General features: G+C 49.3%; 1 protein-coding gene across 5 annotated transcripts in view; it reads left to right on the forward strand.

The window, feature by feature from the left end:
- TEP1 (telomerase associated protein 1) overlaps window positions 1-26,263 on the forward strand; it is a 2,409,067-nt gene that overhangs the window by 722,030 nt on the left and 1,660,774 nt on the right. For all 5 annotated transcript variants that reach the window (XM_069651741.1, XM_069651744.1, XM_069651746.1 and 2 more), the window contains one exon: window positions 20,150-20,302. In XM_069651741.1, coding sequence (XP_069507842.1) covers window positions 20,150-20,302 — 153 coding nt within the window. The remainder of the gene's footprint in view (window positions 1-20,149; window positions 20,303-26,263) is intronic.

Genomic DNA, 26,263 nt, shown 5'->3' on the forward strand with positions numbered 1-26,263 from the left:
GTGGCCAGCGCAGGACAGTTCCAAAACATGTGAAGATGGTCCGCACCCTCCGCACTGCAGCGGGGGTAGAGCCGTGGATCAGAGTGTGCAAACCTCGAAATTTTACATGGAGTGTAATACAGCCTGTTGAGCAATTTATATTGTATGGTGCGGTAACGGAAGTTCAGGGACACCCTGTTAGTATGAGAGCACATCTTTTCCCACAGTTGGTCAGTGAGTTCCACCTCCATCTCGGAGGCCCAGTCATCCCGGGCCCTGGACAGTTGGGGAGAGGCAGTAGTCAATAACAGTTTATACAATGAAGAAACCACCCCTCGGGCACCACCAGAGTTGGCGATATAAGCAATTCCAGGGGAGTCCTGGGGCTCATCGGGAAAGTCAGGCCACGCACTGCGGAAAGCAGCGAGGAGCCTGTAGAACTGCAGAAGCTCCATAACGGAGCCCGAGTGTCCCGGCCTCCACGTCTGTGGTGTTATAAACCGCCCTTCTGGATAAAAATCAGTGAGGGCACGGTATCCCAGGGCCTCCCAGTGTCGTGCCAGGGCGATGTCATGTGTGGGTTCCAGCCCGGGAAGGTTCCAGGCGGGGAGCCACTTGTAATACGGGTACTGTTCGTCACAGGTTTTAAACATCTGGGCCCAGGCCTGCACTGTGGACCGGACCAGATCAATGGGCGAGTCCGGTTCATACCTTCTGTCTAGAATCAAAGACATTACATTAGTGCCTGCTGCTGCCAGAACCTCCAGCTTGACATGAGGATGGGGTGGGGGCCCAGGATACCAGTAAGATGCGAACTGTGCCTGTGATGCCATCCAATATCGTAGCAGGTCCCGGGCTGTGAAGCCCCCTCTGTCATATGGCAGAGACATGTCTGACCACTTCTTACGCACCGCACCAGAGTGCCATAAGAATTGGGCAAGCAATTTGTGCAGGTTCGCGAAGTATCTCCTACCCGGCCAGATGGGGACATTACCGAAAATGTATAGTAACTTGGGAAGTAGGATCATCTTCACCAGTGAGAGTCTACCAGCTAGTGACAGTGGAAGGGCGTGCCAGCGCGCAATTTTGGCCTCAGCTTGCTCTGACACAGCCCGATAGTTGTCTGCGAGTAACGAATCTTTGGTCAGGGACACCTGGACTCCCAAGTACCTAATTCTTTCCGGGGACCAACGGAGCGGATACTCAGTGGTGGGTTGTATCATGGAGCCAGTAAGGGGGAAGATCTCAGATTTAGTATAGTTTATAGTGAACCCAGAGTATGTACCTATGCGGGTGATATCACGTAAGATTGGGTCTAGATGAACAGCTGGGTCCCTTATGAAAAGCAACACATCGTCCGCATACAGCGAGACAATCTCCGGGGGCGCCTTTCAGCCGTATCCCCTTGCATGCGTGCCGTTCCCTGATATAGTCGGCCATTGGCTCTATTGCCAGGGCGAACAAAATCGGGGGAAACGGGCATCCCTGTCGGGTGCCTCTAGAAAGAGGGAACAGAGCGGACGTCTGGGAGTTAACTCAAACCCTAGCCACCGGGGAAGTGTACAGCAACTTAATATATGCTATCATGTTTGGCCCTATACCCATAGTCTCCAATACCAGCCAAGTATATTTCCAAGACACCATATCAAAAGCCTTTTGGACATCTAACATGACCGCCACTGCACTTGCTCCCTGGTCAATGCGGGCCATGACATTGAACAGCCTTCTAATATTGTGGGACGTCGATCTCCCTGGAACAAACCCTGATTGATGTCGTGTACCGTATAGGACATGACCGGGAGACAGCGGCTAGCAATGACTTTGGCGAAGATTTTAGTGTCCAGATTCATTAATGAGAGGGGCCTATAAGATCCACACTCATCTGCAGGCTTACCAGGTTTAAGCAGGACCGTAATGACGGCCTCACGCAGTGTCAGAGGAAGGGTGCCCAACCAGAGCGATTTGTTCCAAACTTCCAGCAATTTGGGGGCCAGAATGGCCACGTGCTCCTGATAGAACTCTGCTGTTAGCCCGTCTGGACCTGGTGCTTTTCCCTTGGGGAATTTGGATATCGCCTCAACTATTTCATCAAGCAGTATGGGGGAATCTAGTTGGTCTCTGGTAGCGGGGGAGATGATCGTCGTAGGGATCTTCTCGGGGAGGTCACACATTTGGGACTCACTATGCTCAGGGGGCTGGGAGTATAGTTCTGCTTAGAAGTCCGCAAAGACTTCCAGAATTTGTTGATCGGTCCATTGTTCCGATCCCAAGCTGTCCTTAACGCTAGTGATCTGCGCTGGACCCCATTCACCACTAGCCACTGCAGCCAGCGTCCTGCAAGGCCTGTCCCCTTCTCCATATTTACGAGCCGCCTGTGGGCGACTGAAGTATTGAACTTCCCTGGTGGCTTGTTCATTAAAGAATTGTAGCTCCTCACCGATTCGAGAGAGTGGCCGGGTCAACGGATGTAGGGTGCGCGCTCTCTAGGTCGCGTAATTTGGATTCAGAGCGGGTAAGGGCCGCTCTTATGGCTCTGAGAACTCCTGCCTCCCTCGATATGGACATTCCCCTGATGAAGACTTTGAAGGCCTCCCAACGGACCCCCAGGGAGGTGGACTGGGGTGAGTTAAGCTCAAAGTAGGACTGTACGTCGGACAGAATATCCGCCTTGAATACTATGTCCTGCAGGGCCAAAGACTTGAAACGCCATGAGTTAAGAGTGGGGGCAGGGACTCCCAAATCTACAGATACCGAATAGGTGAGTGGTCCGATAAGGTGCGTGCCAAAATTTGAGTTTCAACCACCCTCCCCAGGAGCGTACTAGACAAAAGGAACATATCGATTCTGGAGGAGCTGTCATGCACAGAGGAATAATGAGTGTATTCACGCATCTGCGGATGCAGTACCCGCCATGCATCTCGAACGTCAAGCGTCGTGCTGTGCGCCAGGAGTCTACGTGCCGCATTAGAAAGCAGTCTGGGGGCAGTGCCTGTTCTGTCCAGTGTGGTGTCCAATATGAAATTCATGTCCCCACCCCAGATGATCTGCACTCCCACATATCCCAATAACATAGATACCACCCGGTCGACAAAGTCGGGAGAGAGCACATTGGGGCCATACGTGTTAACCAGCAAGTATTCCCTGTTAGCTATTGCGCAATGTAGAATAACATATCTTCCTTCTGAGTCTATATAGTTCTTGTGGAGTACAAACCTGAGTGACCTATGGACCATCGTCAATACCCCTCTGGCACGGGACGAGTAGGAGGTGAAATATCTATGGGGACCCCATGACGGTGCCATGCACCTAGCCAAATGGCCCTCAGAGTGTGTTTCCTGCAAGAGCAGTATTTTACAGCCGTGCCTGTTGGCGTGGGCCATGATTTTACGGGCTTTGGTGTAGTTGCTCAAACCCCAGACATTCCAGAACATCACTATTGTCGCTATTTCAGAAGACTAGGGTACATCCCACAACCTTTGTCGAAACTTACACAGTGGATTAAGAAAGCCCCCGCGGGGGTGCCCCGATGTTGTGCAGTCCGCCAAACTGCCCCGTCATTTACAATACAGTTCCCTGAATCCCCAACATTACCACCCCCCACCATCACTGCCCGCCCTCAACTTGCAGTGGGAATTATCCCCCTCCCCAAAAGCATGTGCCACCAACTGAACCAGTGAAGGTGCCACCAGGTGACTCGACACTCCCTGAGCAAGGGAGGTCAGAGGACACTATCCAACGGGGATATGCCCATATTCCGGCCCAACTGGGGCCAACCAACAATATACCAAACCAAGCATGAACATTGCAATCACAGTAAGGTGTAGCCGTCAGGTCAGGTTCTGCGGTAACCGGATCACAGGTCAGGTCTCGACTTCAGCAGTTCACTGATGGGACCAGATGGTAATGATGAAGTGGCAAAAGGTCTTGGTCAGTCCCATGCTCTGAACGAAGAACAAAGATTGATGTCCAAGGGACCCAGGGTAAACCCCAGGCCGGCTGACCATACACGGGATTTAGATCGCTGAGGTTGCAGTACGTTATTGCCATTGACACATTCTAGTTGAGAGAAGGAAATTACTAGATAGATCAGACCGCCCTAGGATACCACGCGCGAGCTCAGTCCTCACCGTCGCGGGCACCATCCGGAGCATGGGGCGGGATGTGTGCTTCGATAAATTTCACCTCCTCTTCACGCACAGTAAAGAAATACAGTTTGCCATTGTGTGTAATCTTAAATCGTGCGGGGAACAGGATGGCATATGGGACTTTCCGTTCCCGAATTAGTTTCTTGACCCCGAGGAATTGGCGTCTCTCCTGTTGCACTGCTATCGAGAAATCATGGAAAATTCTGATGATATTGGCTTCAAGTCTTAGGTCTCCCTTTTCACGCGCCAGACGGAGGATGAGGTCCCTATCGCGGTAGTTTAGAATCCTAGCAATGATAGGCCTCGGGATGTTGCCCGGCTTGGGGCGTGGTGAGAGGGCTCGATGTGCACGCTCCACTGTAAAATAGGGTGAGAGATCCGGGTTGCTGAGGAGTTCTCTGAGCAGGGCCTCAATTGCGTCCTCCATGCGCCCCTTCAGGGCGTTTTCAGGGACCCAATAATTCGTAGGTTGTTCCTACAAGAGCGCGACTCCAAGTCATCACATTTTGCTTTCACGGTTTTCATGTCGCGTGATAGGGAGGCAACTGTAGTCTGCAGGGCCTGGATATCGTCCTCGGTCATAGATATTCTACTCTCTGCATCTGTGATCCTGGTGGCCGCCTGAGCCACACGCGTTTTCAGGGAGGCAACATTGGCATTAATGTCATCTAGTTTTTCGTGGAATGAAGCGAAGTTCTTGGCCATAGTTTCCATTAGTGTAGTTAAGTCAGGGGCCACCGTGCAGGGGTGAGGGTCCGGTTCAGAGTCCTCCTGTAGAGATGAGGAGGGGCCAGATTCCGCCCTCGAAACGGTCCTAGTGAATTAGTCCATGCCCCCCCCCCTTCGAGCTCCCTCTGGATTTGTTGGGCATCACTGGAGCTGTTTCCGGCGGCTCCGGGGACCCAGGCGGGATAGGCGAGAGAGTCGAGGTATGTAGGAACCAGCCATGGCAATGGTATGGGCAAGCCACGGGCACAGTACAGACCAGGGGGCAAGAGGAATGTCAAGTGTGTCGAGTTATTCATGGGCAAACAAGGCTAGGCAGCCGGCTCGGCAATACAGGTAGTCCCCTGAACGAAATGTATGGCCGTTTCGGTGCGGGGGCCCACCCCTCCTGCAGATCAAGGTGGCAATGTGCCAGGCCCCGTGGAGCAGGCACCTCAGATGGAATCGGTAGGAAGGTGAGAGTTTATGACCCCACCAGTTCAGGGGTTCCACTCCTGCAGCCCCCTCCTGCTGGGGGGCTACACTGCGCAGTCCGGTCCCGCAGTGGCCAAGTCCGGTGAGATGACCAGTGTGTAGGCCTTCCTGGGGCCCCCGTCAAGGTGGACTGTCAAGATGGTGCCCCCACCCCCTCAGGGCAGTGTGGGAGGCCTCTCAGGGCTTCAAGGCTGGACGATGGGGGCCAGAGTGAGAGTACCGCCGGTGGCACAATGCGGGCACTCCCACCCTCCGCACCTCACCTGGCGTCCGGAGGTCCCAGGAACGTGGGCCGCGATGTCCAGGGGGCAGCCAGGCTCCAGCCCAACCGCCGCACGCCCCAGTGTTGAACGTGCCTCAGAGCCGGCTGTTAGGGAGAATTCTCTGTTTAGGCTGAATTTCCTAACCTAGTGAGTCCCCCAGCAGCTTTGCTGGATTTCTGGAGTTTGTTTTTTTCCTCCTGCCAAGAGTGAGACTCTTTTTCTCCCACTCTTGGACATGATTTATGGTGTTCCTTTGAATGGTAATGTGTTTCATGGGCTATGGGGTCTTTTACTCCATAGGGTCTCATATGTTTTTTGTGTATTACACTGCACCCTCTGTGCAGTAACACCGGGGTGTCATAGTGACCCCCCCACCATAGACTCCATACCCTTGGACTGACTACTGTCTCCCAGGGCATGTAAAGTCACCATTGGCTTTACTAGTCCCAAATTACTAACAGAACCAGTACAAACCATCATATTGTGGACGTACTGGTAGGGGCAATTCGATTGCCCCTGGGTCTGTTATTCGAGGGGGCACTGTCCCGTCCCCCCTCGTCGAGTTTTGGCTGGTGGCAGTGGATACTACTTTTTATATTCAACCGCGAATATATCTCTATGGGATTTTCCCATTGTTCGAGGCTAATACTTTTTAACATAGCCTCTAACATACCGCCGGTTTATTTATTTAATATTAATTCACCGCTTGGTATTTTCTGCCAGAACTCGGTTTTAAAATGGCATTTGTGTTCGCCTCTGTAACTCCAAACCAAAGGTCGGGCCCTTTGTTTCACTTTTTGGCGGGCTTCTCCACAGAAGCCTCCAAAAGTGGTGCCACTCTGTCTGGGTACCACAGGGGATGTGGGAGGGGGTTTAGGCACCCTGGACTGAGTTACCTTGGTAACTCAAGTCGCACTCTTGTGTGATTGGCCCAGGTGGTGAGCTGGCCGGCTCACCACTTAGCATGTTTGATTGACAGCTAGGCTGAGTGAATGGGGGTGTGCTGCATAAAAGCAGGGCTTTTGGGACTGGAACTTCAGAAGTCGCCACAGGACCTGAAAATCCGACGAGGGAGAAGCTGAGCCGACCTGCTACGACGACACCACCGGTGGAGCCCTGCTGAACCGACTCACCACTTCCCAACGACAGAGGAGATCTCCCGGCTGGAGCGTCTCCTTCCCTTGACTGGTGGGCACAACCAGTTTACCTTCTTTTCTCGCATCCTTAGGATGTCTTGTGGTCGAATTGCCTGTGCCAAGCACCCCGCCAACCGGATAGCCACTTACCACTGGACCGCGAATAAAAGGACCGCTCCTTTTAATTGAGAACTCTGTGGCTGGTTTCTTCCCTGGCAGTGCAACGGATTCCTGCTTTCCTCCCCGACGAGATCCTCTCTTCCTCCGGACGAAGCACCGACTTGCACCCGCTGCCGGGAACAACTGCCCCCGCTGGAGCGTTCTCATCGTTTTAAGGTACCATGTCCGCCAGGCCTCCCTTTCTAAAGATTGCTACAAGGTAACAATAATCCCTTAACCTTCTGGACTGGGCTGGCCGCCTTGACCATCTAACTGGTCCCTTTTTTTTTTGGTCCAACTCTTTCTGAACTTTTTGCGAGACTTTTGGGCACTTTCAACCATGTGACCTTGGACACATTTCGTCCGGAGCCTCTTAAAGTGGGTCCGGCCTTTTTGACTTTGACTTTACGGTTTTAACCTGCCTTCTTCTCCTACTGTGTTCTTCCGAAAGTGTTGGGATCTGTTTCTATCTTTGTTCTGCCTTTCTCTCCCTTTTAAACCGATTGATTAGAGTGCCATCTTCGCTAAGCGCTCACCGCTGTCTGAAAATAAGTGTTGCTTTACTTTACTTAAGACTTGTCTAATATTCGTTGAAGGGAGTGTATATCTTTTAGTGACCGTGTTTTTGAACTGCTTGATATTAGTGCCAGTGTGTTTAACTAGATGTGTTTTTAAATAAATAATTATATCTCTTTTACACCAAGCTCTGGTCAGTGTTTGCTTGTTCTACTGTGTTCTTTTGACCTATTGTGAATACTCTGTACACTGCCTAACTCTTCTTGAGAGAAGTCTGACTGCTCAGCCACAGCTACCAGGTAAATCTGGGTGGTACAGACTGCTACCAATTGGGTTTACTGCCAACCACCTGTAGTCTTAAATCTTTTGCAGTGGTCCCAGAGGGAACTGCACAAGTTTCTGCCTAACACCGGCGCACAGGCGAGGAGACGGGGCGCGCTCCGGCGCAAGCTCCCGCGGCAGCCTCCCGCTCAACAGTGCACTCCGTAGAGGGCCGCTAGAGCCGATGGCAGGGTCCCGCTCCAGCCGCCCGGGACCAGGCACACACCGCAGGCCCCAGCGTAGATGTAACACACGGGCACCGGGTCTCGCGGCAGCCAATCGCCCCAATAGAGAGCCAGCAAGGAGGAGGAGGCAGTGGGCCGGCTGCGCGCGGAGGGCCCTGCAGGCTGCCAGTCAGCCGGGCGAGGAGTTCCGTTTTCAGGCTTCCCGCGGCCGATTCGAGCTGGGATCAGAGCGAAGCAGGCAGCTGGAGCACAGTGGTGATTCCTTTAAATATAGGGCTGCAAATTCATCAGGAACCGCAGTTATAGTCTGATTTTCGGCCAGGCCGCACGGAGCTCTGAGACTAAGCAGCCATCTTGGGCTGCTCAACAGCACCACCTGGCCACAGCTGATCTGAAACTAGTTTCATGGAAAACAATGCCTTCTAATGGATTCCTTCCTAGCATGGATTCTGCATCTATGATATTCTATCCCCAGCCCAGCTAATATTCATAAATGTTTCCGCCACCAGGAAGTGCAGTGCGGCTCTGTGTCAATTCCGCCGGATGCCACTATGGGCCCGCGCTGAAAATGACATTGGAACTAGTATTTCCCACACACTCGGTTTGCTTCAGGAACACTGCTACTTTATTTTTAGCGACATGCCTACTCCTTCAATGGCCTCTGTATTCAAGCCCTGCGTGGACTGCGGTTGGAAAATGTCAGTCTCTGACCCCCACAGGATCTGCCTATATGTCGTGGGGGAGAAGCATGACCCAAATTATTGCGGTTCCTATCAATTGATGCATCCGAAAGATCTCCATGGGAGGGCTGCAAACATGTCTACCTTTTTCCAAAAAGGCAAAACGGCGAAGACCAGAGATCTCGATAGGCCCCTGGCCCAAAAGGAGAAGAAGAAACAAAGCAAGAGGTCTCATTCCCTGAGCAGTTCCTCTTGCTACCACTGTTCTTCCCTACTTTCTTTCTCTCTCTCAAATCAGAGATAGTATTGCATGCATTGAATGTCAGAAGGTCCTTAAAAGTCTTCGTTAGCCTATTCCAAAGATTACCTCAAATCTGATACCTTATTTGTTACTTTTAGTGGTTCAACACCTCGTAGACAACCATCCAAATAGTAAATAGCAAGGTGGATGGCATTGCCAATTGCCGAGTTCTACAAGTTGCAGAAATTGAATCCCCTTAAAATTCTGCATGCTCATGCTGTTTATGATGTGTTACTGCCGTAGCTTTGGCGCAAACAAATCTTTAGAGCGTCATCAGTAAGTCTGCTACATGGTCCACTCTTTCTGCCCTTTTTCAAACACTACTGCATGGATACCACTTCCCGAGATGCAGCATTCTGACCGGCAGTCTTGAAGAATCTTTTCTCTGGTGCTAATTGAGGGTCACCATCCCGGTTTGTCTTGGAGCAAAGTGGACGGGACCTGGGAGTAAAGAAATGTTGGTCACTGTGGTGACGTCTGTATTCTTAATCCATAGCCTCGTTTCCTACATGCAGCCCTCCTTTCTGCCCCCGCCCTATGTAGGTAGTGTCAACACGACAGACATACAAAAGGGCAGAGCTATACCCCATGGCCGCTTCATCATGCACCTTTAAATTTAAACAGGGATGTGCCTGTTGCAGTGCAAATGACTAGTTCCATCCCCTACTAGGGGAAACCTATACAGTGTGCAGGAAAGGGGACAATGGATTAGGAATACAGTAGTCAATACAGTGAGTATCATCGTCACCCAGTAGTCTGTGAAATACAGCTTTATGGCACCCAAATTTGGGTTTCTCCCAGCACCATCTGCTAAACTGTGTAATTTGGGTGTCATACCTGACTGCCAGCTCTCCCTTTATTGATAAATCAATAAAAATAAAGGAAGTTGTTTCAGCTAGCTGAGACAAGAAACTGTTTGAATATTTTGCATTTAGTCATGTAGTCTATTTACTTCACGCCTTTATATCATCTAGATTAGACAATTTAAGCAAAACCAAAAGGTGACTGCTGGAAGGTTTTGAATCAATCAGCTCTGGTCAACCCTCCAGACCATCATTTTTCAGCCTGCCAAGCCATTGCAGAAGGAGAAAGACCATATCCAAATCAGGCTTGGTTCCATCCCAAAAGCGGAAGTCCAGCCCAAACTGCTAGGTTACGTGCAGTTGCACGAGACCACAAGCATCCCCAGACATGTTTCAGTGTCATCAGTGAGGAGTAGATTGGTCTTTCGACCAAGCCTGATTTGCATATGGTCTTTCCCCTTTCTGTAATGGCTTGGCAGGCAAAGAACGATTATCTCGAGGGTTTCCCAGAGCAATGACAGAGGTTCAGATTAGTTCAAAACCTTCTAGCCATCACCTCTTTTGTTTTACTCTATTTTGGCTCGCTAAAGTATCAGGTTGATAAACTTCAAAATGTACAAACTATTATGGTTAGGACCCTAGTGAAATTGCCCCACTGTGTCCAGACTTCTGTGGCCTTGTTTACAATGTATAGCATGCTAGAGTTTAGCAGTGGTTTATTAACACACAAAAGCTGACACGTATTTCGACCTGACGTGGTCTTTCTCAAGGCTTTGGTGATTAAAACATGGTGGGGTGTAGATTGTTGCATTGTGAGTGATTACCCGTGATGACGCCGAGTGAGTGGTGACCCATTTGACAATGTGGGGGAAGATCGTGATGTCTTGGGGTGCCATTTACGAGCAACATATTTGTAATTGGCATGCACAGTAAATGTGGTGACATTAATTGTCATATTTTGCATGTTTTGTTGTGACAGAACGGTTGTGCTTTGTGTGACATGTGCATAGTGGTACTCCGTGAGGCGCATTGGTTGATGCATAGTAGGCATAGTTATTTTGGTGACAATGTTATTGCACAGCATACATGATATTCGTGATGACAGTAGTTGATGAACAAGGTGTATACAGGTTACGGTTGAGTTAGTGAAATTTGTGATAATTTAGCAGTTTATACAAGTATGTTTGTTACCATGGTTTGAAGCATGGAATCATTACACAGTGAACATATATTATGTCATTGGTTGAAGATGCACCAAGGGAAGGAAGGAGAAAGAGAGATGTTAGTTGGGTGATACAAGGGGTTTGGATACTGGGCTGGATGGAGCCAGGAGAAGATTGGAAGTTAGATGTGGTGTCCTACCGTGTGTTAGGGAGCAATTAGTGCAACATATAGAATGATGAGCTCCGGCGTGGTGGCTCTGCTGAGTAGCAATCTGTGGGGTAAAATATATGTGGTGGTTGGATCAGATGTTCGAGTGGTCCAATGTGCTGGGCTGTTGGCATAAAGAGCCTGGTGGCCTGGTTGGCTTAATGGGGCCCAATTTAATGGATGGTGTTAACTTTGGGACAGCGGGCGCCCTGAGGGGCGTTACCATGGGTGTGGGTGGCGAGAAAAAGTGTGCTGCGTTTGGTGGTTTGGCAATTGATATCTGGCAGAGAGGGGCATAGTTAAGTTACTGAGGCCCAAGGAGAGTCTGGGGCCTGCTTTGCTTGTGTCTGGTGACAGCGAGGGTCCGCATTAGAACCACCAAGTCAAAACTGGCTTGCTGCCTCAAAAGTATCCGGTTTCCACAAATGTGAAACCTGCACCATGTGCCTGAATGTATTAAATGCAAAGTCTGTCAATTTCGATGACACTCACTGTCACCAGATCAACCAATTAATTAACTTCAAATCCAAATCCGTTGTCTATGTGATCATTTGTATGTGCAAACTCAAGTATATTGGGAGTACAATCCGGGAACTCGGAACAAGAATATGAGAACACTTCAGCCTCCTAACCTCCCAGAGCGCAAGATAGCCTCTGGCATCTCACTGGCAAGAAAACCACCAATTGAACAACAAGAAGGACATCCAATTTGCTGGGCTCTAAACTGTAAAATGCGACACAAGTAGGGACCACAAGCTAAGACTTCAACAAGGAGAAGCTTAACTCATTTGCAAATACAGATGTGTCAACCAGGGTCTTAACACTGAACATGAACTTAATGTCTTCCTCTGATCCAACTGTCCCCATACCTTTTCACACCATTCTTATTTGAAATTGCCTAAATGCAATGTGGCGCCTGCCAGGGCACACCTAACTCGAGATACTGGCCTAGCAACCAACTTCTTGCCTGCATAATACGCACAACCAGCAACCGTGACAAGAGACAGACACAGGCTCACACAGTCTTGCACCACCAACCGCATTACACCCCCACCACCAGGGCAATTGGATTTTCAATCCCACCCTACAGTGCCCCCCGACCAGCACCCATAATGTTTCTATGCACAGCTAATTACTACATTGGTGCTCGCATTTGTGTGCTTAACCATAGATGCCCTCCAATACCCCTCCCCTCCACACTGAACGGGCTACTTACATCATTGCCCCAATTCTGACCCTTCAGTTTTTATCCAACAGACCCACCAAATGCCCACGGCCACACAACACCTCCCGCCATTCAGCACTGAGCTCCCAATTGGCCTATCACGGGAGACTATAGAGACTATATATTGCAATCCAAGATGGCTGCCGGGATCGAAAGCTGTCTGTGACCGCTCATCTTGTTGCAGAGGCCTCGCTGGCTTGACAGGTAAGTGTGCTCCAACGGGTGCCTCCTATCCTCTCCTCCCCCCCTCGTACCATGTCCATCGCGTTCCATATTTTTTACACCTACCCAGGCTCTGCCCAAACTTGCACACACTCCTCACTTTAAACCCCCACCCCCTTGGCTCCTCTCCGCATGCATAAACACCATTATCATGCCAACTATTTATTTTAAACTGTTTTTATTGGCATTTATAATGTACATTATCCTTTGCAGTTATGTAACAATCTTTATCTATTTGTACATAAGCCGGGTTATCAATAATTCAAAAGAAAGAAAGAAAGAAAGAAAGAAAGAAAGAAAGAAAGAAAGAAAGAAAGAAAGAAAGAAAGAAAGAAAGAAAGAAAGAAAGAAGTTGGAGGAAAATAACAACAACTTGTCTTCACTAGCTGGGTGCTCATGTCAGGGGTACCGATCCCCCCTGTAATCAGTTTGGCACCAGGCTTCGGGGTGGTATGTCAATCGGTACAGGTAGGCGTGGTTGCTCAGCCATCGGGGTATGAGCCGGAGCTCTGCAGTGTGCCAGGAGGAGCTCACGGGGGCTTGTCATCCAATGGATGAAACATGTCCCAGATTAGGGCTTTCCAGTCCTCATATGTTGGGCTATGCTTCCCCCTGCCTTGGCCATCCCCTCTCCCCAAGTCCTGGTCTCCGCCTCTGTCCAGTGCTCCATCTCCCTGTGCCATTTATCAAACTGTGGGCCCCTCGCAGATTTCCATGCCATAGCAATGGCTCTTTTGGCTAGCACACGTGCCATGTCCATGAGTTTCACTATATGTCTCACCTTGCTTATCCTTGGGTAGGCGCCCAGGAGGCATTCCTTCAGGGACCAGTCGTAGCTCTTTATCCCTGCTCTTCTGCAGGTCTGTTCTATTTTGGACCAAAAGGCTTGTATTTTTGGACACCCCCAGAACATGTGTATCATGTTTGCCCCTTCACTGTTGCACCAGGGGCATAGGGGGTGTGTGTTTTTGTTGAATTTGGCTATCCTGTCTGGTGTCATGTATGTTCTGTGTAAGATTTGGAGTTGGATTAGTCTAAACCAGGCATTTCAGGACACTTCTCTGGGGTATGCAAGGGACCTCTCCCATTCCTGTTCAGTTATGTCGTCTCCCAGGTCTGCCTCCCACTTCTGCTTCAGTGCGGCACTTTTTGGGTTGGGCCTGTTTGCCAAGTGCGCATAGAGCCTGGATATTGGTTTTCAGCCATCCCCCAAGGTGTACAGCAGTGTCAGCAGTGGGTCCGGCTCTGGTTCTTCCGGCCATCCTGTCCATTTTGCTCGGGTCTGTTTTTCCTGATCCTGCCATACCACAGGAATTGTCCCTTAGGGAGGCCTTTTTTTCCCTTATTGACTCGAAGTCTCTAAAGGTCCCCCCTCGTACAGATCTCCCCAGGTGTAGATGCCATACCCTTCCCATTTTCGCATCCAAGCCAGGTCTGCTCTGGTGCTGCACACCTCAGTTACGATTGGGACGTCTGGGGAGTAGGGGTGTATCCCCCCAGACATCTTCAGAGTCCGATTCCAAATTTTCCTTCCCAGGGTTACTCTCATCGGGGTTTCTCCTGTACATTCTGGTGATGCCCACAGGATTTCTTTCAGGTTCGCCGGTGCTACTGGCTGTCTGAGTAGTCTAGTTTTGTGGGTAGTCTTGTCCGCCAGCCACTTAGTCGCATGGCTCAGTTGGGCCGCCAGGTAATATCTCTCCAAATCTGGTAGCTGCTTTGTACGGCAGTGTTAGAGTGTTAAGGGCTATCTTGTGTCTGGTGTTGCCCGATAGGAGTCCTCTCAGTAGTTTTTCAAGAAGTCGGAAAAAGGATGCCGGGATGAGGTTATAAATGTTTTGGAAGAAGTATAGGAACCTTGGCAGCAGTATCATTTTGATTATTGCAGCCCTCCCCATTACAGATAGTGGAAATCTGGACCAGAACCTATTCCTCAAGCCCTGCACTGCGACTAGGGTGTTGCCGCCGTGCATTTGCTCCGGTGTGTGCCAAATATTAACACCCAGGTACCTGAACGTGTTTGCTTTCCATTGGATTCCCACTTCTGGGAGTTCTGTCTTTGTGGACCTAGCTAGTCTTGCCAGTGGGGAACACACTTGACTTTTCTTTACTGAAGGCAATCCCCGACACCCGGGCAAAACTTTCTAAGACCTCCAGTATTGTTGGTATGTTAAGGTGGGAGTCTTTCAAATATAATAGTACGTCGTCCGCATACAGCGAGATTATGTGGTGTTCTCCTCCCACCCTGATGCCTGCATCAAATAACTGTTTTCTCATGTATATTGCCAATGGTTCCAGGCCCAGGACATAAAGCATTGGGGATAATGGGCAGCCCTGCCTGGTTCCTCTCTGTATTTCCCATAGCCCGGACACCACCCTTCCGGTCTTGACTCTAGCCACCAGTGACTTGTATAACATTTTTATCCAACGTATGAAGCGCTCCCCCAACCCGAATTGCTTTAGAACCTCCAGCAACCACTCCCAGTATATGGAGTCGAATGCCTTTATTGCTTCGAGGGAGAGCACTGCATACGATTGTCTGTGTGATTATGCTGTAGTCTACGTAGGGTAACTGATGTGTTATGGCTTGGAATGAACCCGTTCTGATCTTCATGTACTAGTGTTCCTATTACTCTCGCCAGTTTATTGGCCAATATTGTCGTCAGGATTTTGATGTCATAATTGAGCATGGCCAGTGGTTGATATGATCCACAGTCATCTCTGGTTTTCCCGGGTTTAGGTATTGGCACCACCAGTGTTTCCCTCATGCTTCTGAGTAGTATCCCCTTCTCATATGATTCATTGAACACTTCTAGGAGGGTGGGGGCCAGTTCTTCACCATATGTTTTGTAAAATTCGGGGGGCAGACCGTCGCTGCCTGGGGTTTTACCCATGGACAGTGACTTGATTGCCTCAGTTATGTCTTCCACAGTCAAGTCCCCATTTAGAGTGGCTTGCTGGGTTGCGTTCAGTGTAGGGAGGCCTATCTCATCCAGCGTGTCCAAGATATCCACTTGCGTCACAGGCTCTGCACGGCCGTACAGGTGGGAATAGAACCTCTTAAAGGCATCATTGATGTCTAGTTGGGAAGTGTGGACCTTGTCAGCAGGGTCCTTGATTTCAGTGATTGGGTGCTTCGGGTGTTCCCTCCTGCACAACCACAACAGGAGCCTGCCTGGTTTGTCGCCTTCTACATGTGCCCTGGTGGTTTTGGTCACATAGTCGAATTTTGCTAATCTGGCCCATGCGTCTTTGCAGCCTGCTCTCATTGTGGACAACTCCTTCTCTGCCTCCCTTGTTCTCGGGGCCGCGGCTTCCAGCTGTGTGATCCGCCTTTCCCCATCTTCTAGTTCACTCTTCAATGTTCCTCTGATCCAGCCAGTGCTTGCAATAATCTCCCCTCTGACCACTACTTTTAGTGCTTCCCAGATCGTATCCCATCCCTTCACACTCCCCACGTTAATGTCTAGGTACTCGCTTATTTTATCCTGGAGATCCTCTTTGAATGCACAGTCAGTGAGAGCTTCTGTTGGCATTCGCCACCGTGGGATGGGTGGCCTAGGACCTCGTCTTTTCCACTCCATGAGGAGCGTTGAGTGGTCAGATATTGATCTTCCCAAGTAGGACGCTGACTCAACCTGGGGTAGAGATAATCTATTCTAGTATAGAGTGCATGGGAGATGAGAAGTAAGAATATTCTCTGTCTGTCGGGTGCAGTTCCCTCCACACTTCCGCAAGCTCTAGGTTCTCTAGTATCTTGTTTAGTGAGTAGGGGTTAGGAGTGGGTAGCAGAGTTGGGGGGTTCAATCTGTCCAGTGCTTGATCACGTATACAATTAAAGTCGCCCCCCCCCCCCCATATGAAGAAGCAGTCTCGGTACGATGCTAGTTTGGCTCCCAGTTTAGTTAGGTATGCTGAAGTTCCGTGATTGGGGAGGTTTGAGTTAACAATGCAAACATCTAGTTGTTCAATGCTACCCCGCAGTATTAGATATCTCCCCTCTGTGTCTTCTTCTTTGGATAGTAGCTTGAATGGGATGGCCCCATCAATCCAAGTGTAAACCCCCTGGGCATATTTAGAGTACGAGGCACCAAAGCCCTGACCCTCCCTGCCCCCCCCCCCCCACCATTCCGCTACTTTCATGGAGCTTTCAGCGTTGAGGTGAGTTTCTTGTAGGAGTGCAATGGAGATGTGCTTTCTCCTTAGGTAGGATCTGATCCTATTTCTGTGCATATATGAGCCCATCCCCCGTACATTCCATGTTAGTACCTTAATGTCAGCCGCAATTTCTGGTCCGCAGTGTCCCCATCGTCTCTTCCAGTGCTCGCTGTACTCTTATACCCTTTGCAGTGAAGACAGAAAAAACAAGTCAACCAGTAACTTATGGAACTCAACCAACTGCACCCAGCAGTTGCTCCGTGCGGGCATGCTCAGGTGCCCCTGCCAGGTTTTGGCCTATCCAGGACATCCCGGGCAGCTTATGGTGCGGTAGCAACAGGCTGGCACCAGTCTTTTCGTGGGGTTGCGCCTTTCTGCTCATGTGTGACGTTGTGGTAGGTCTCCCGTCTGCTGGCGAAGTCTTGAGTGGCCTTGACTTTCTCTTTCATATCTCTTACGGTTCTCAGCTAACCTTTTCTATCTGACGTTGTGCGGTTCATTTAGCCTGTTCCTCATCTCCTGCCATGTTGTTGTGCTCAAGCCACATGTTAGCCGTAGAAGGTATCTCTAGAAAAATAGCGCGCCCCTTGTGTATTACTTTAGTTGAGACAGGTACATCAACATGTACTTGAGGTTTAGGTGGCGTAGCCTCGCTTTAATTGGGACAAACACATTTCTGGCTCTTTGGACTGCCGGGGTGTAGTCCGGGTAGATGCTGATATTGGCGTTGTTTCTGTTTATGGTTTCTCCTTCTCGCGAGTGTCGCAGTATGATCTCCCGGTCTTGGAAATTTAGGATTTTTGCTATGATCGGTTGCGGATATGATCCGGGAGGTGGTTTCTTCTGGAGGGCCCTGAGCGCTCTTTCAACCGCAAATCCCTGTGAGAGCCGACCTGCTCCTATCTCTTGTTGTAGTAGGGTTTCTATGTAGGTTGTGGGGTTGGCGCCTTCCAGTCCTTCCGGCACGCCGTGCAGGCGGACGTTGTTACGTCTGGATCTTCCTTCCGCATCCTCTGCCCTTTCTTCTAGGATCTTGATGCGCCTTTCCAGCTCCATCACTCTGTTCTGCACATATTTCAGTGTTGTATCATGACAACTATACTGCATTGCAGTCCCTTGACCAGCCAACCCGCCACAGCAGGGTTCTCCTGACTCCACTCGCCACTACGCCAGCCCCCTGGCCACCGCCAGTTGCACACCACCTGGGTCCCCAGTCAACAGACGCACAGCGCCAGGCATCCCAAGCCCATCCCTCACCCCTCAGAGTAGCCTGAACAGTGGGCGCCCACCAACACCTCTTATCAGGGCCTAAACACCCATTTGACGCACCAAGCCTATCTGCACTCTCCTTGTCACCAGACACAGGAAAACCAGGCCCCAGACTCCCTGGCACCAGTAACTTAACCATGCCCCTCTCTGCCAGATATCAATTGCCAAACCATCAAGCGCGCCCACTTTGTTTCGCCACCCACACCCACAGTAATACCCTCAGGGTGCCCGGTGTCCCACAATCACACCACCCATACAATTGGGCCCCATTAAATCAACCAGGCTCTCTACGCCACTTTTACACACCACCCACAACAACGCTAACGTACTCCGGGTGTCTGGTGTCGCACTTTCACACCACCAATTAATTTTGGCCCCATTAAGCCAACCATGCCACCAGGCCCTCTACACCAACAGCCCAGCACATTGGACCACTCGAACATCTGATCCAACCACTGTATATGTTTTACCCCACAGATTGCTACTCAGCAGAGCCACCACGCTGGAGCTCAAAATTCTACATGTTCCACCAATTGCTCCCTAACAGACGGTAAGACACCATATCTATCTTCCAATCTTCTCCTGGCTCCATCCAGCCCATTTATCCAACCCAGTATCACACAACTCTGTCGAGATGGCCAGACCATGGAAAACTCTTCTCTTAGTTATTAGGCAGGAAGCAAATCATTTTTAAATTCAGGAAACTATTAATCATGATGTATTCATTGGCATCTCTTTATTCGCCTAGATGTCTTTGTTCCTCTTATTTAGGCCCAGCAAATTTGATGACCTAGCCCATTCCCACAGGAACCGCAAACTCCCTAGCTTTCTACATCAGACCTTATTGCTGCAATCTCCAGATCGGCATGCTAGTGGGTAGTCTTCAGCTTTCTATCTCTTTAGTTGGTTCCCCTTATTCTCTCAGGTTCTTCTTTGGGCTCCTCCATCTCGTGGGGCTCTGTGTGCAGACCTTATACTTTTTTCACTTTACTTGTATTGATGGGTTCTGTGAGCCCCAGCAAAAGCCAAGTTGTATGTATTTGAACATTTTTAGGTCCCTTTGTCTTCATGATTTCTGTTTTCTATTATTCTGAAAAGGTAACGTATTTGCATATAATATTAAGGGCTGGAACGGTGTTAACAGCACGGCAGCCCAAGTTAACGGCCCGAGCAAAGCAAGGGCCATTAACGATAGCTCCGGGCCGTTAACCCTGTTCCATCTGTTGGAACGGGGTCTTAAGGCCATTAGCACCCCGGACTACCAAAGCGGTAACGCGGGGTGCTAAAAGGAACCACAAATCGAAGGTGTGTGGCAGGTAAGGTGCTTCTGCTGGTGAGGATGTCACTTCTTTCCTTTCCTGCCAGTCTTTGTGTTCTTCTTTAATCTGGTGTTGCAGTATATAGTGAGGCTCCAGTCGTCTGGATGTGTCGGTTCTGTGTGTAGAAATGAGTCAGTAAATGTAGTTAATTGACACAACAGTAACAATCGCCATCTAATGCAGGATGATTTTCTCTACCTGCTTTTTTCTGATGTAAACTGCATGAGGAGCAAATCATGAAGTCTGAGGATGGCAACCCATGTGCCATTTTATTGAACACAACCTTCTGCAAGGAGAAATCATTTGGACAATGATTGTCCCTCATGACTATGGTCCTGGAAATGAGAGCTGCACATGCCCAATGTATATAAATTCTTGTTTTCCCAGCAGTGAGGGACATTTATCATACCTCATGCCTCCCTTGTGACTATACTAGAAGGACATATGGAATAAACCCTGCATGTCTGTCATTCCAATTTCATTGTGCTCAAATGGGGCCCTCACAATCCCTTTGTTCCAGGAGAAATTGAGCCTTGGCTGTAGGAACATCATGCTGGTGTTTTTCGGCTGTCTATTGATGTGTGTATTAAGGTGATCTTTCTTCCTCCCTGCACTTGTGAAACCAGTGCTAGTAGTCAAATCCCACTTCTTTTACTTTATCTATACACTTGCAAACAAAACCACCACTTAATGGAACACTATGCAAATTGGTGATCACACTGCAGTATTCTTGTAATTTAACATAGACATGGTACGCAACATGTCTTGAGAAACATCCATCAATGAGGACACAGAGTTTCTTGTAGGAATGTGGTTGGTTTGTTTCTGTGGTGCCTGTCCTTTTGTGCTTTCCCATGGATGACCTAATGCAACAGTTTCTGTGCTCTCTCTTTACAGATCCTGGAAGTGGCTCTACTTTTGAGTTTGATGGTTAAGGAGACTGCTGAAGATGTCCAACTCATTTTTTACACCAGTAAATCTGTGATTGAAGCTTCAGCAAGTTCAGACTCTATCCTGGAAAATGTGGGATCCATCAAAGAGCAGATCATGGTACCAGAGTGATGAGTACTTATAATAGCTTTCAGAGGGATCACAATCAGATTGTTTGTGGAGGACTCACAGTGCCTTTAGCACTTGATTTCCCAGTGATGTATTTGAATACCTTTCAAAACTGGAAGTAAAATGATTCTTTAGGGAGTAAAAATGTAAGTCCAATTCCCAATGAGAGTTTTTTTTATAAGCGAGTAAAAATAGGTTTTAACTGGAAAATTGAAATGTTTTTGTAATGTGTGTTGGGGAGATTTATCATTTGTATGCTTCATCCCCTCTTCCAGTGAGACCCCCAGCACTTTTTGCTGGACTTCTGGACCTTTCTTTCAATCCTGAATGAGTGGAGCCTTTTTCCACTCATTCATTCTTGTGGGCTCTGTCTTTTGGAACTCCATTCTTTGTACTCTACCTGTACTATGGAGTCTGTCAGCTCTTAAAGGCATCTGTTTTTTCACAACTGTAGCACACAGCTCCTTATGGGCAGTGTTGCTGGGGACCCTTAGAGTCCTCCTTTAAGTTTCTTTTTCTGCATCTGCAAGTAAACTACTTCTTAAGGATAGAGAGATACTTAGTATCTCTCCCAAAACACTATAGTCTCATTGAAGGTGGTGTGTGCCAAAGGGATACCTAGTATCCCCCTTCTCTCTGCTCCTGTCACTTTCTTATCACCTAGACAATCACCTAGTTATGGCTGGTGGCAGTGGACGTGTTCTGCCAACTATTGTGTATGTTTTGTACCGCAGGCTAGATCCATAGCCTCGGTAGTGCACAATAGGGGCACCCAAGTACCAACTTTGGGCCTCCCTTCTTTTTTTGCCATTACTAGCATGGTTGTTCTTTGTTAGCCCTTCTTCTACGATTCTGGGAAGGGGAGGTCTGTGTGTGTTTTGCCTTTGGCGGGAACCCTTGGGTATCCCTGCCTAGGCTCGAGAGTGTCTGAGTAAGCAGGAAGTGGGGGAGGAGTCTTCGACACCCCCCGCCCCCGTCCTTTGTCTGCTAGAGTGCCTGAATATGCCCAGCTTCCACAGGGGGTCTGGTTGTCCTGATTGGACAACCAAACACCCATTTCTATAAAATGTTGAGAGTGATTGCAGAGGATTGTGTGCTGGAACTGTATAAAAGGTGAGGCTTCTGGAGTGAAAAGCATTTTGACCACTGGAAACTGAAGTAACTGAAGAAGACGACCAGAGACGCCTGCAGACCCTTTGCAACACCGTGAAGTGACCACTGCTCTCCTGACCTTGTTTTCTGTGAGACAGAGGAGCTCCAAAGAGGACTCCTCCTTCCCTTTTTCCCCTTTGGCTGGTGGGAACAACCAGTCCCAAGACAAACTTTGAAACAAGCCATCTCCCGAGGTCCTAGTATTTTCCAGAGCTGCAGAACTCCAATATCAGGATACCTGCTACCCATTTCGAGTGCATTGTCGTGGAATCCATCCAAATCTTTACCCTTAAGGACACTCCATAAAGCCGATCCAACTCGCCCAGACCCCCTCATCCGAGTGTGGGACTGCAGGAAGCAAAGAAGATTGACCGGGCAATCTGTGTCCTTTGTTGGTGCTGCAGAAAAGGCACCAAAACCGCAGATTGAACCAAGAAGTTGCTGTAAGTCAGGCTACAGGTCCTCCCTCGAGACTTCTGTTGAGAGGTCTCGTTCATTGTCCTGCCTTCAGTCATCAGACCAAGGAATCCAAAGGTTGGGTCCAGAGCTGCAACATCACGGAGCAACCAGCACGAAAAAAAAATTCTAACCTAAGGTACTGTGGGGAAAAAGGTTTCTGATGCTTTTGAATCTGCTTAGACTCACATGCTGTGCATATAGTCCGACATTAAGTGGTAACCGCAGAGTATTGCATCTTGTCTTTCGAGGATCGAAAGGGGACGTCGACATGGGCATGCTTATAACACTATCACTAACGTGATTTGTAGTGTACCCAGAAACCCTCAGGCGTCGAGGTCCCTCAGATTGTTTTTTTCCGCCCAGCTAGCTGGTAGCCTTATGCGGAGCTCTTACTTATTGCAAAAATTGTTATAATCCCGACCTCCGGCCATTTATATACTATTCGTCCCCTCTTCAACGATTACTTCTACATCACGACGAAGACAGCGAAAGAACAGACTTTGACAGCTGGCGCTCCGGTTGAAGCTGTCGACCGCGTGGCCGGGCCTTCTGGCCGGCCTATACAGTAGGGAGTGTGAGGTTTGGGGGTTCTATTCTTTTTAAGAATGTCTTTCCTTCGCCCCTTTCTTTGCCTCTTTGGTTTTGCTGTCGCTTCAATACACCTGAGCTATGGACAGGACACCCTTTAAGTTTTGACCTTCCTGTACGTGAAAAATTCCCTGGAAATATGAGCACCACTGGTGCAATAAGTGTCTTCCCCTCAATCATGACGAGGCATCCTGTTGGCACTGTAAGCTCCTACGTCCTAAGACAATCGGGGAGTAGCGTTGTGTGAAATGGTGGGCAGCCTACGCCATGTCGCAGGCCGAGGGTAGCTCGCCCGCCGCCACAGCCGCTGAGTGTGATGAGGACCTAAGCGACGGCCATGGCTCCAATACGGATGCCATCAACCTCACATTGGAGCGCTCGCGCTCCAAGACGTCCGTCCCCACCCCCGCTAGGCACAACGTACGTCCTGCTGTGGGGAGTGTACACCCCGGCGACATGGACGCACCCACTACTCCTGGGAAAAAGCCCATAACCCCCGTTACTGGTGCGACCACTCAGTCGAAGCGGTCCAAGGCGCCAACGGGTATGTCAAGTTCCTCGACGGTACCCGCCGATTCGCGTGATCGGCAGCCCTCCCTGCATCCGCATCAGCGGCATGCGTCCGGGCATTCTACAAGTAAGGGCGCCAGCACCAAAAACCACAGGGCCGTCGACGCGCCTCCTCCAAGTGCATCAATGCTTAAAGCCCCGGTTGCACCGAAATTTACGACGTAACCGTCTGCACAGCCAAAGCACCTTCCCGTAACGCCGAACTTCAGCGAGGTATCGCTAAGATAGTTTCGGCGGCTGGTAAACATAGGGACAAGTCTAAAGAGACGTCGAAGGACACGTCTGAACGCCCAGAAGGGTGGGAGGACTTTTCTGAGAGTCCCCAGTCATTGTCTAAAACTGTGACAAATCTCAGAGTTCTAGGCTTCAAAATCCCCTGGAGGAACCCTTCCCCCCTCTCGATCCATCTGGCTCATCTATATGGACCAGGGAGAAATTTGAAGGGTGTATGAACAGGCTGGAAAAATGTGTAGATTTTTCTGAGAGGTTCACTCCCAAGAGGCCTTATGAAGAGGTCCCCTATACTTCAATGGCCAAATTCCAAAGAACCTCAGACCCACTCCATGAGGATGTCTTCGACCTCACAGAACCGAAAGTGGTTCCCCCTGACACTTATTCTCAGGAGGATGATCCTGTTGAGGATCCCCTCAGTCAGACCCCGGATTGGGAGGATGAACAGCTGCTGGATGATAACCCGCCTTGGCTGTGTTAGGTGTTAGGCAGAAACCTGTGCAGTTCCCTCTGGGACCACTGCAAAAGATTTAAGACTACAGGTGTTTGGCAGTAAACCCACTTGGTAGCTGTCTGTACCACACAGATTCACTTGGTAGCTGTGGCTGAGCAGTCAGACTTCCCTCAAGAAGAGTTAGGCAGTATACAGAGTATTCACAATAGGTCAAAAGAACATAGTAGAACAAGTAAACACTGACCAGAGCTTGGTGTAAAAGAGATAATTATTTATTTAAAACCACATCTAGTAAAACGCACAGGCACTGATGTTAAGCAGTTCAAAAACACGGTCACTAAAAGATATACACTCCCTTAAAAAAATATTAGACAAGTCTTAAGTAAAGTCCCACTTATTTTCAGACAGCGGTGAGCGCTTAACGCCGATGGCACTCTAATAATTCGTTTTAAAAAGGGAGAGAAAAGCAGAGTATAATTTGAAACCGATCCCAACACTTTCACAAGAACACAACAAGAGAGGAAGGCAAAGTAAAACTGTGAAGTTAGAGTTCAGAAGGCCGGATCCACTTTAAGAGGATCAGAACGAAATATGTCCAAGGTCACACGGTTGAAGTGCACAAAATCTTGAAAAGGTTCAGAAAGAGTTGGACCAAAAGAAAGGGACCAGTTAGATGGTCAAGGCGGCCAGCCCAGTCCAGAAGGTTAAGGGATTATTATTATCTTGTAGCAATCTTTAGAAAGGGAGGCCTGGCGGACACGGTACCTTAAAGTGGTGGGAATACTCCAGCGGGGGCAGTTGTTCCTGGCAGCGGATGCAAGTCGGTGCTTCGTCCGGGGGAAGAGAGGATCTCGTCGGGGAGGAAGACAGGAGTCCATTGCACTGCCAGGGAAGAAACCAGACGCGGAGTTCTCAGGTAAAAGGAGCGGTCCTTTTATTCAACGGTCCAGTGGTAAGTGGCCATCCGGTTGCCGGGGTGCTTGACACGGGCAATTCGACCACAAGACGTCCTGGGATGCGAGGAAAAGAAGGTAAACTGGTTGTGCCCACCAGTCAGGGGAAGAAGCCTCTCCAGCCGGGAGATCTTCTCTGTCGTCGGGAAGTGGTGAGTCGGTTCCGCAGGGCTCCACCGGTGGTGTCGTCGTGGTAGGTCGGCTAAGCTTCTCCCTCGTCGGATTCTCAGGTCCTGTGGCGACTTCTGAAGTTCCAGTCCCCAAAGCCCTGCTTTTATGCAGCACACCCCCATTCACTCAGCCTAGCTGTCAATCAAACATGCTAAGTGGTGAGCCGGCCGGCTCACCACTTGGGCCAATCACACAAGAGTGCGACTTGAGTTACCAATGTAACTCAGACTAGGGTGCCTAAACCCCCTCCCACACCCCCTGTGGTACCCAGACAGAGTGGCACCACTTTTGGAGGCTTCTGTGGAGAAGCCCGCCAAAAAGTGGAACAAAGGGCTCGACTTGGGTTGGAGTCACAGAAGAGAACACAAACGCCATTTTAGAATCGAGTCTTGGAAAAAAATACCAACCGGCGAATTAATATTAAATAAATAAACCGGCGGTATGTTCGAGGCTATGAGAATTAAATAATTAAAGTTGGTAGCCTCGAACAATGGGAAAATCCCATAGGGATATATTCGCGGTCGAATATAAAAAGTAGTATCCACTGCCACCAGCCAAAACTCGTTCAGTGGGGACGAAGATGTGCCCCCTCGACTAACAGACCCCGGGGCAATCGAATTGCCCCGGCCAGTACGTCCACAATATGATGGTTTGTACCCGTTTCTGTTAATAATTTGGGACTAGTAAAGCCGATGGTGACTTTACATGTCCTGGGAGACAGTAGTCAGTCCCAGGGTATGGAGTCTATGGTGGGGTGTCACTATGACACCCCTGTGTCACTGCACGGAGGGTGCGGTGTAACACACATAGTAAAAATACATGAGACCCTATGGGGTAAAGGACCCCATAGCCCATAAAACACATAAACAGTCAAAGGAACACCATAAATCATGTCCAAGAGTGGGAGAAAAAGAGTCTCACTCTTGGCAGGAGAAAAAAACAAACTCCAGAAATCCAGCAAAGCTGCTGGGGGACTCACTGGGTTAGGAAATTCAGCCTAAAGAGAGAATTCTCCCTAACAGGTAAACAAGGGTATTTATTCAGTGTACTTCCTTGTACCCAAAAAGGATCTCACCATGCGCCCTGTGCTAGACTTGCGCCCAGCGAACAAATTTGTCAAACCCCAAAAGTTTTGTATGGTAATGCTGCAAGAAGTGATTCCTCTACTAATGCAGGGGGATTACATGACAACATTGGACATGAAAGATGCATACTTCCATATTTCAATGTTGCCAGCACACAGGAAATACCTAAGGTTCATGATAGCGGACATGCACGATCAGTTCAAGGTCCTTCCCTTCGGCATTGCCTCAGCCCCAAGGGTATTTACAAAGGTACTGGCAGTTGCAGCAGCTCACCTGCGCAGGCAATCCA

The sequence above is a fragment of the Ambystoma mexicanum genome, chromosome 3p (assembly GCF_040938575.1).
Source record: "Ambystoma mexicanum isolate Mex_15411 chromosome 3p, UKY_AmexF1_1, whole genome shotgun sequence".
Lineage (NCBI taxonomy): Eukaryota > Metazoa > Chordata > Amphibia > Caudata > Ambystomatidae > Ambystoma > Ambystoma mexicanum.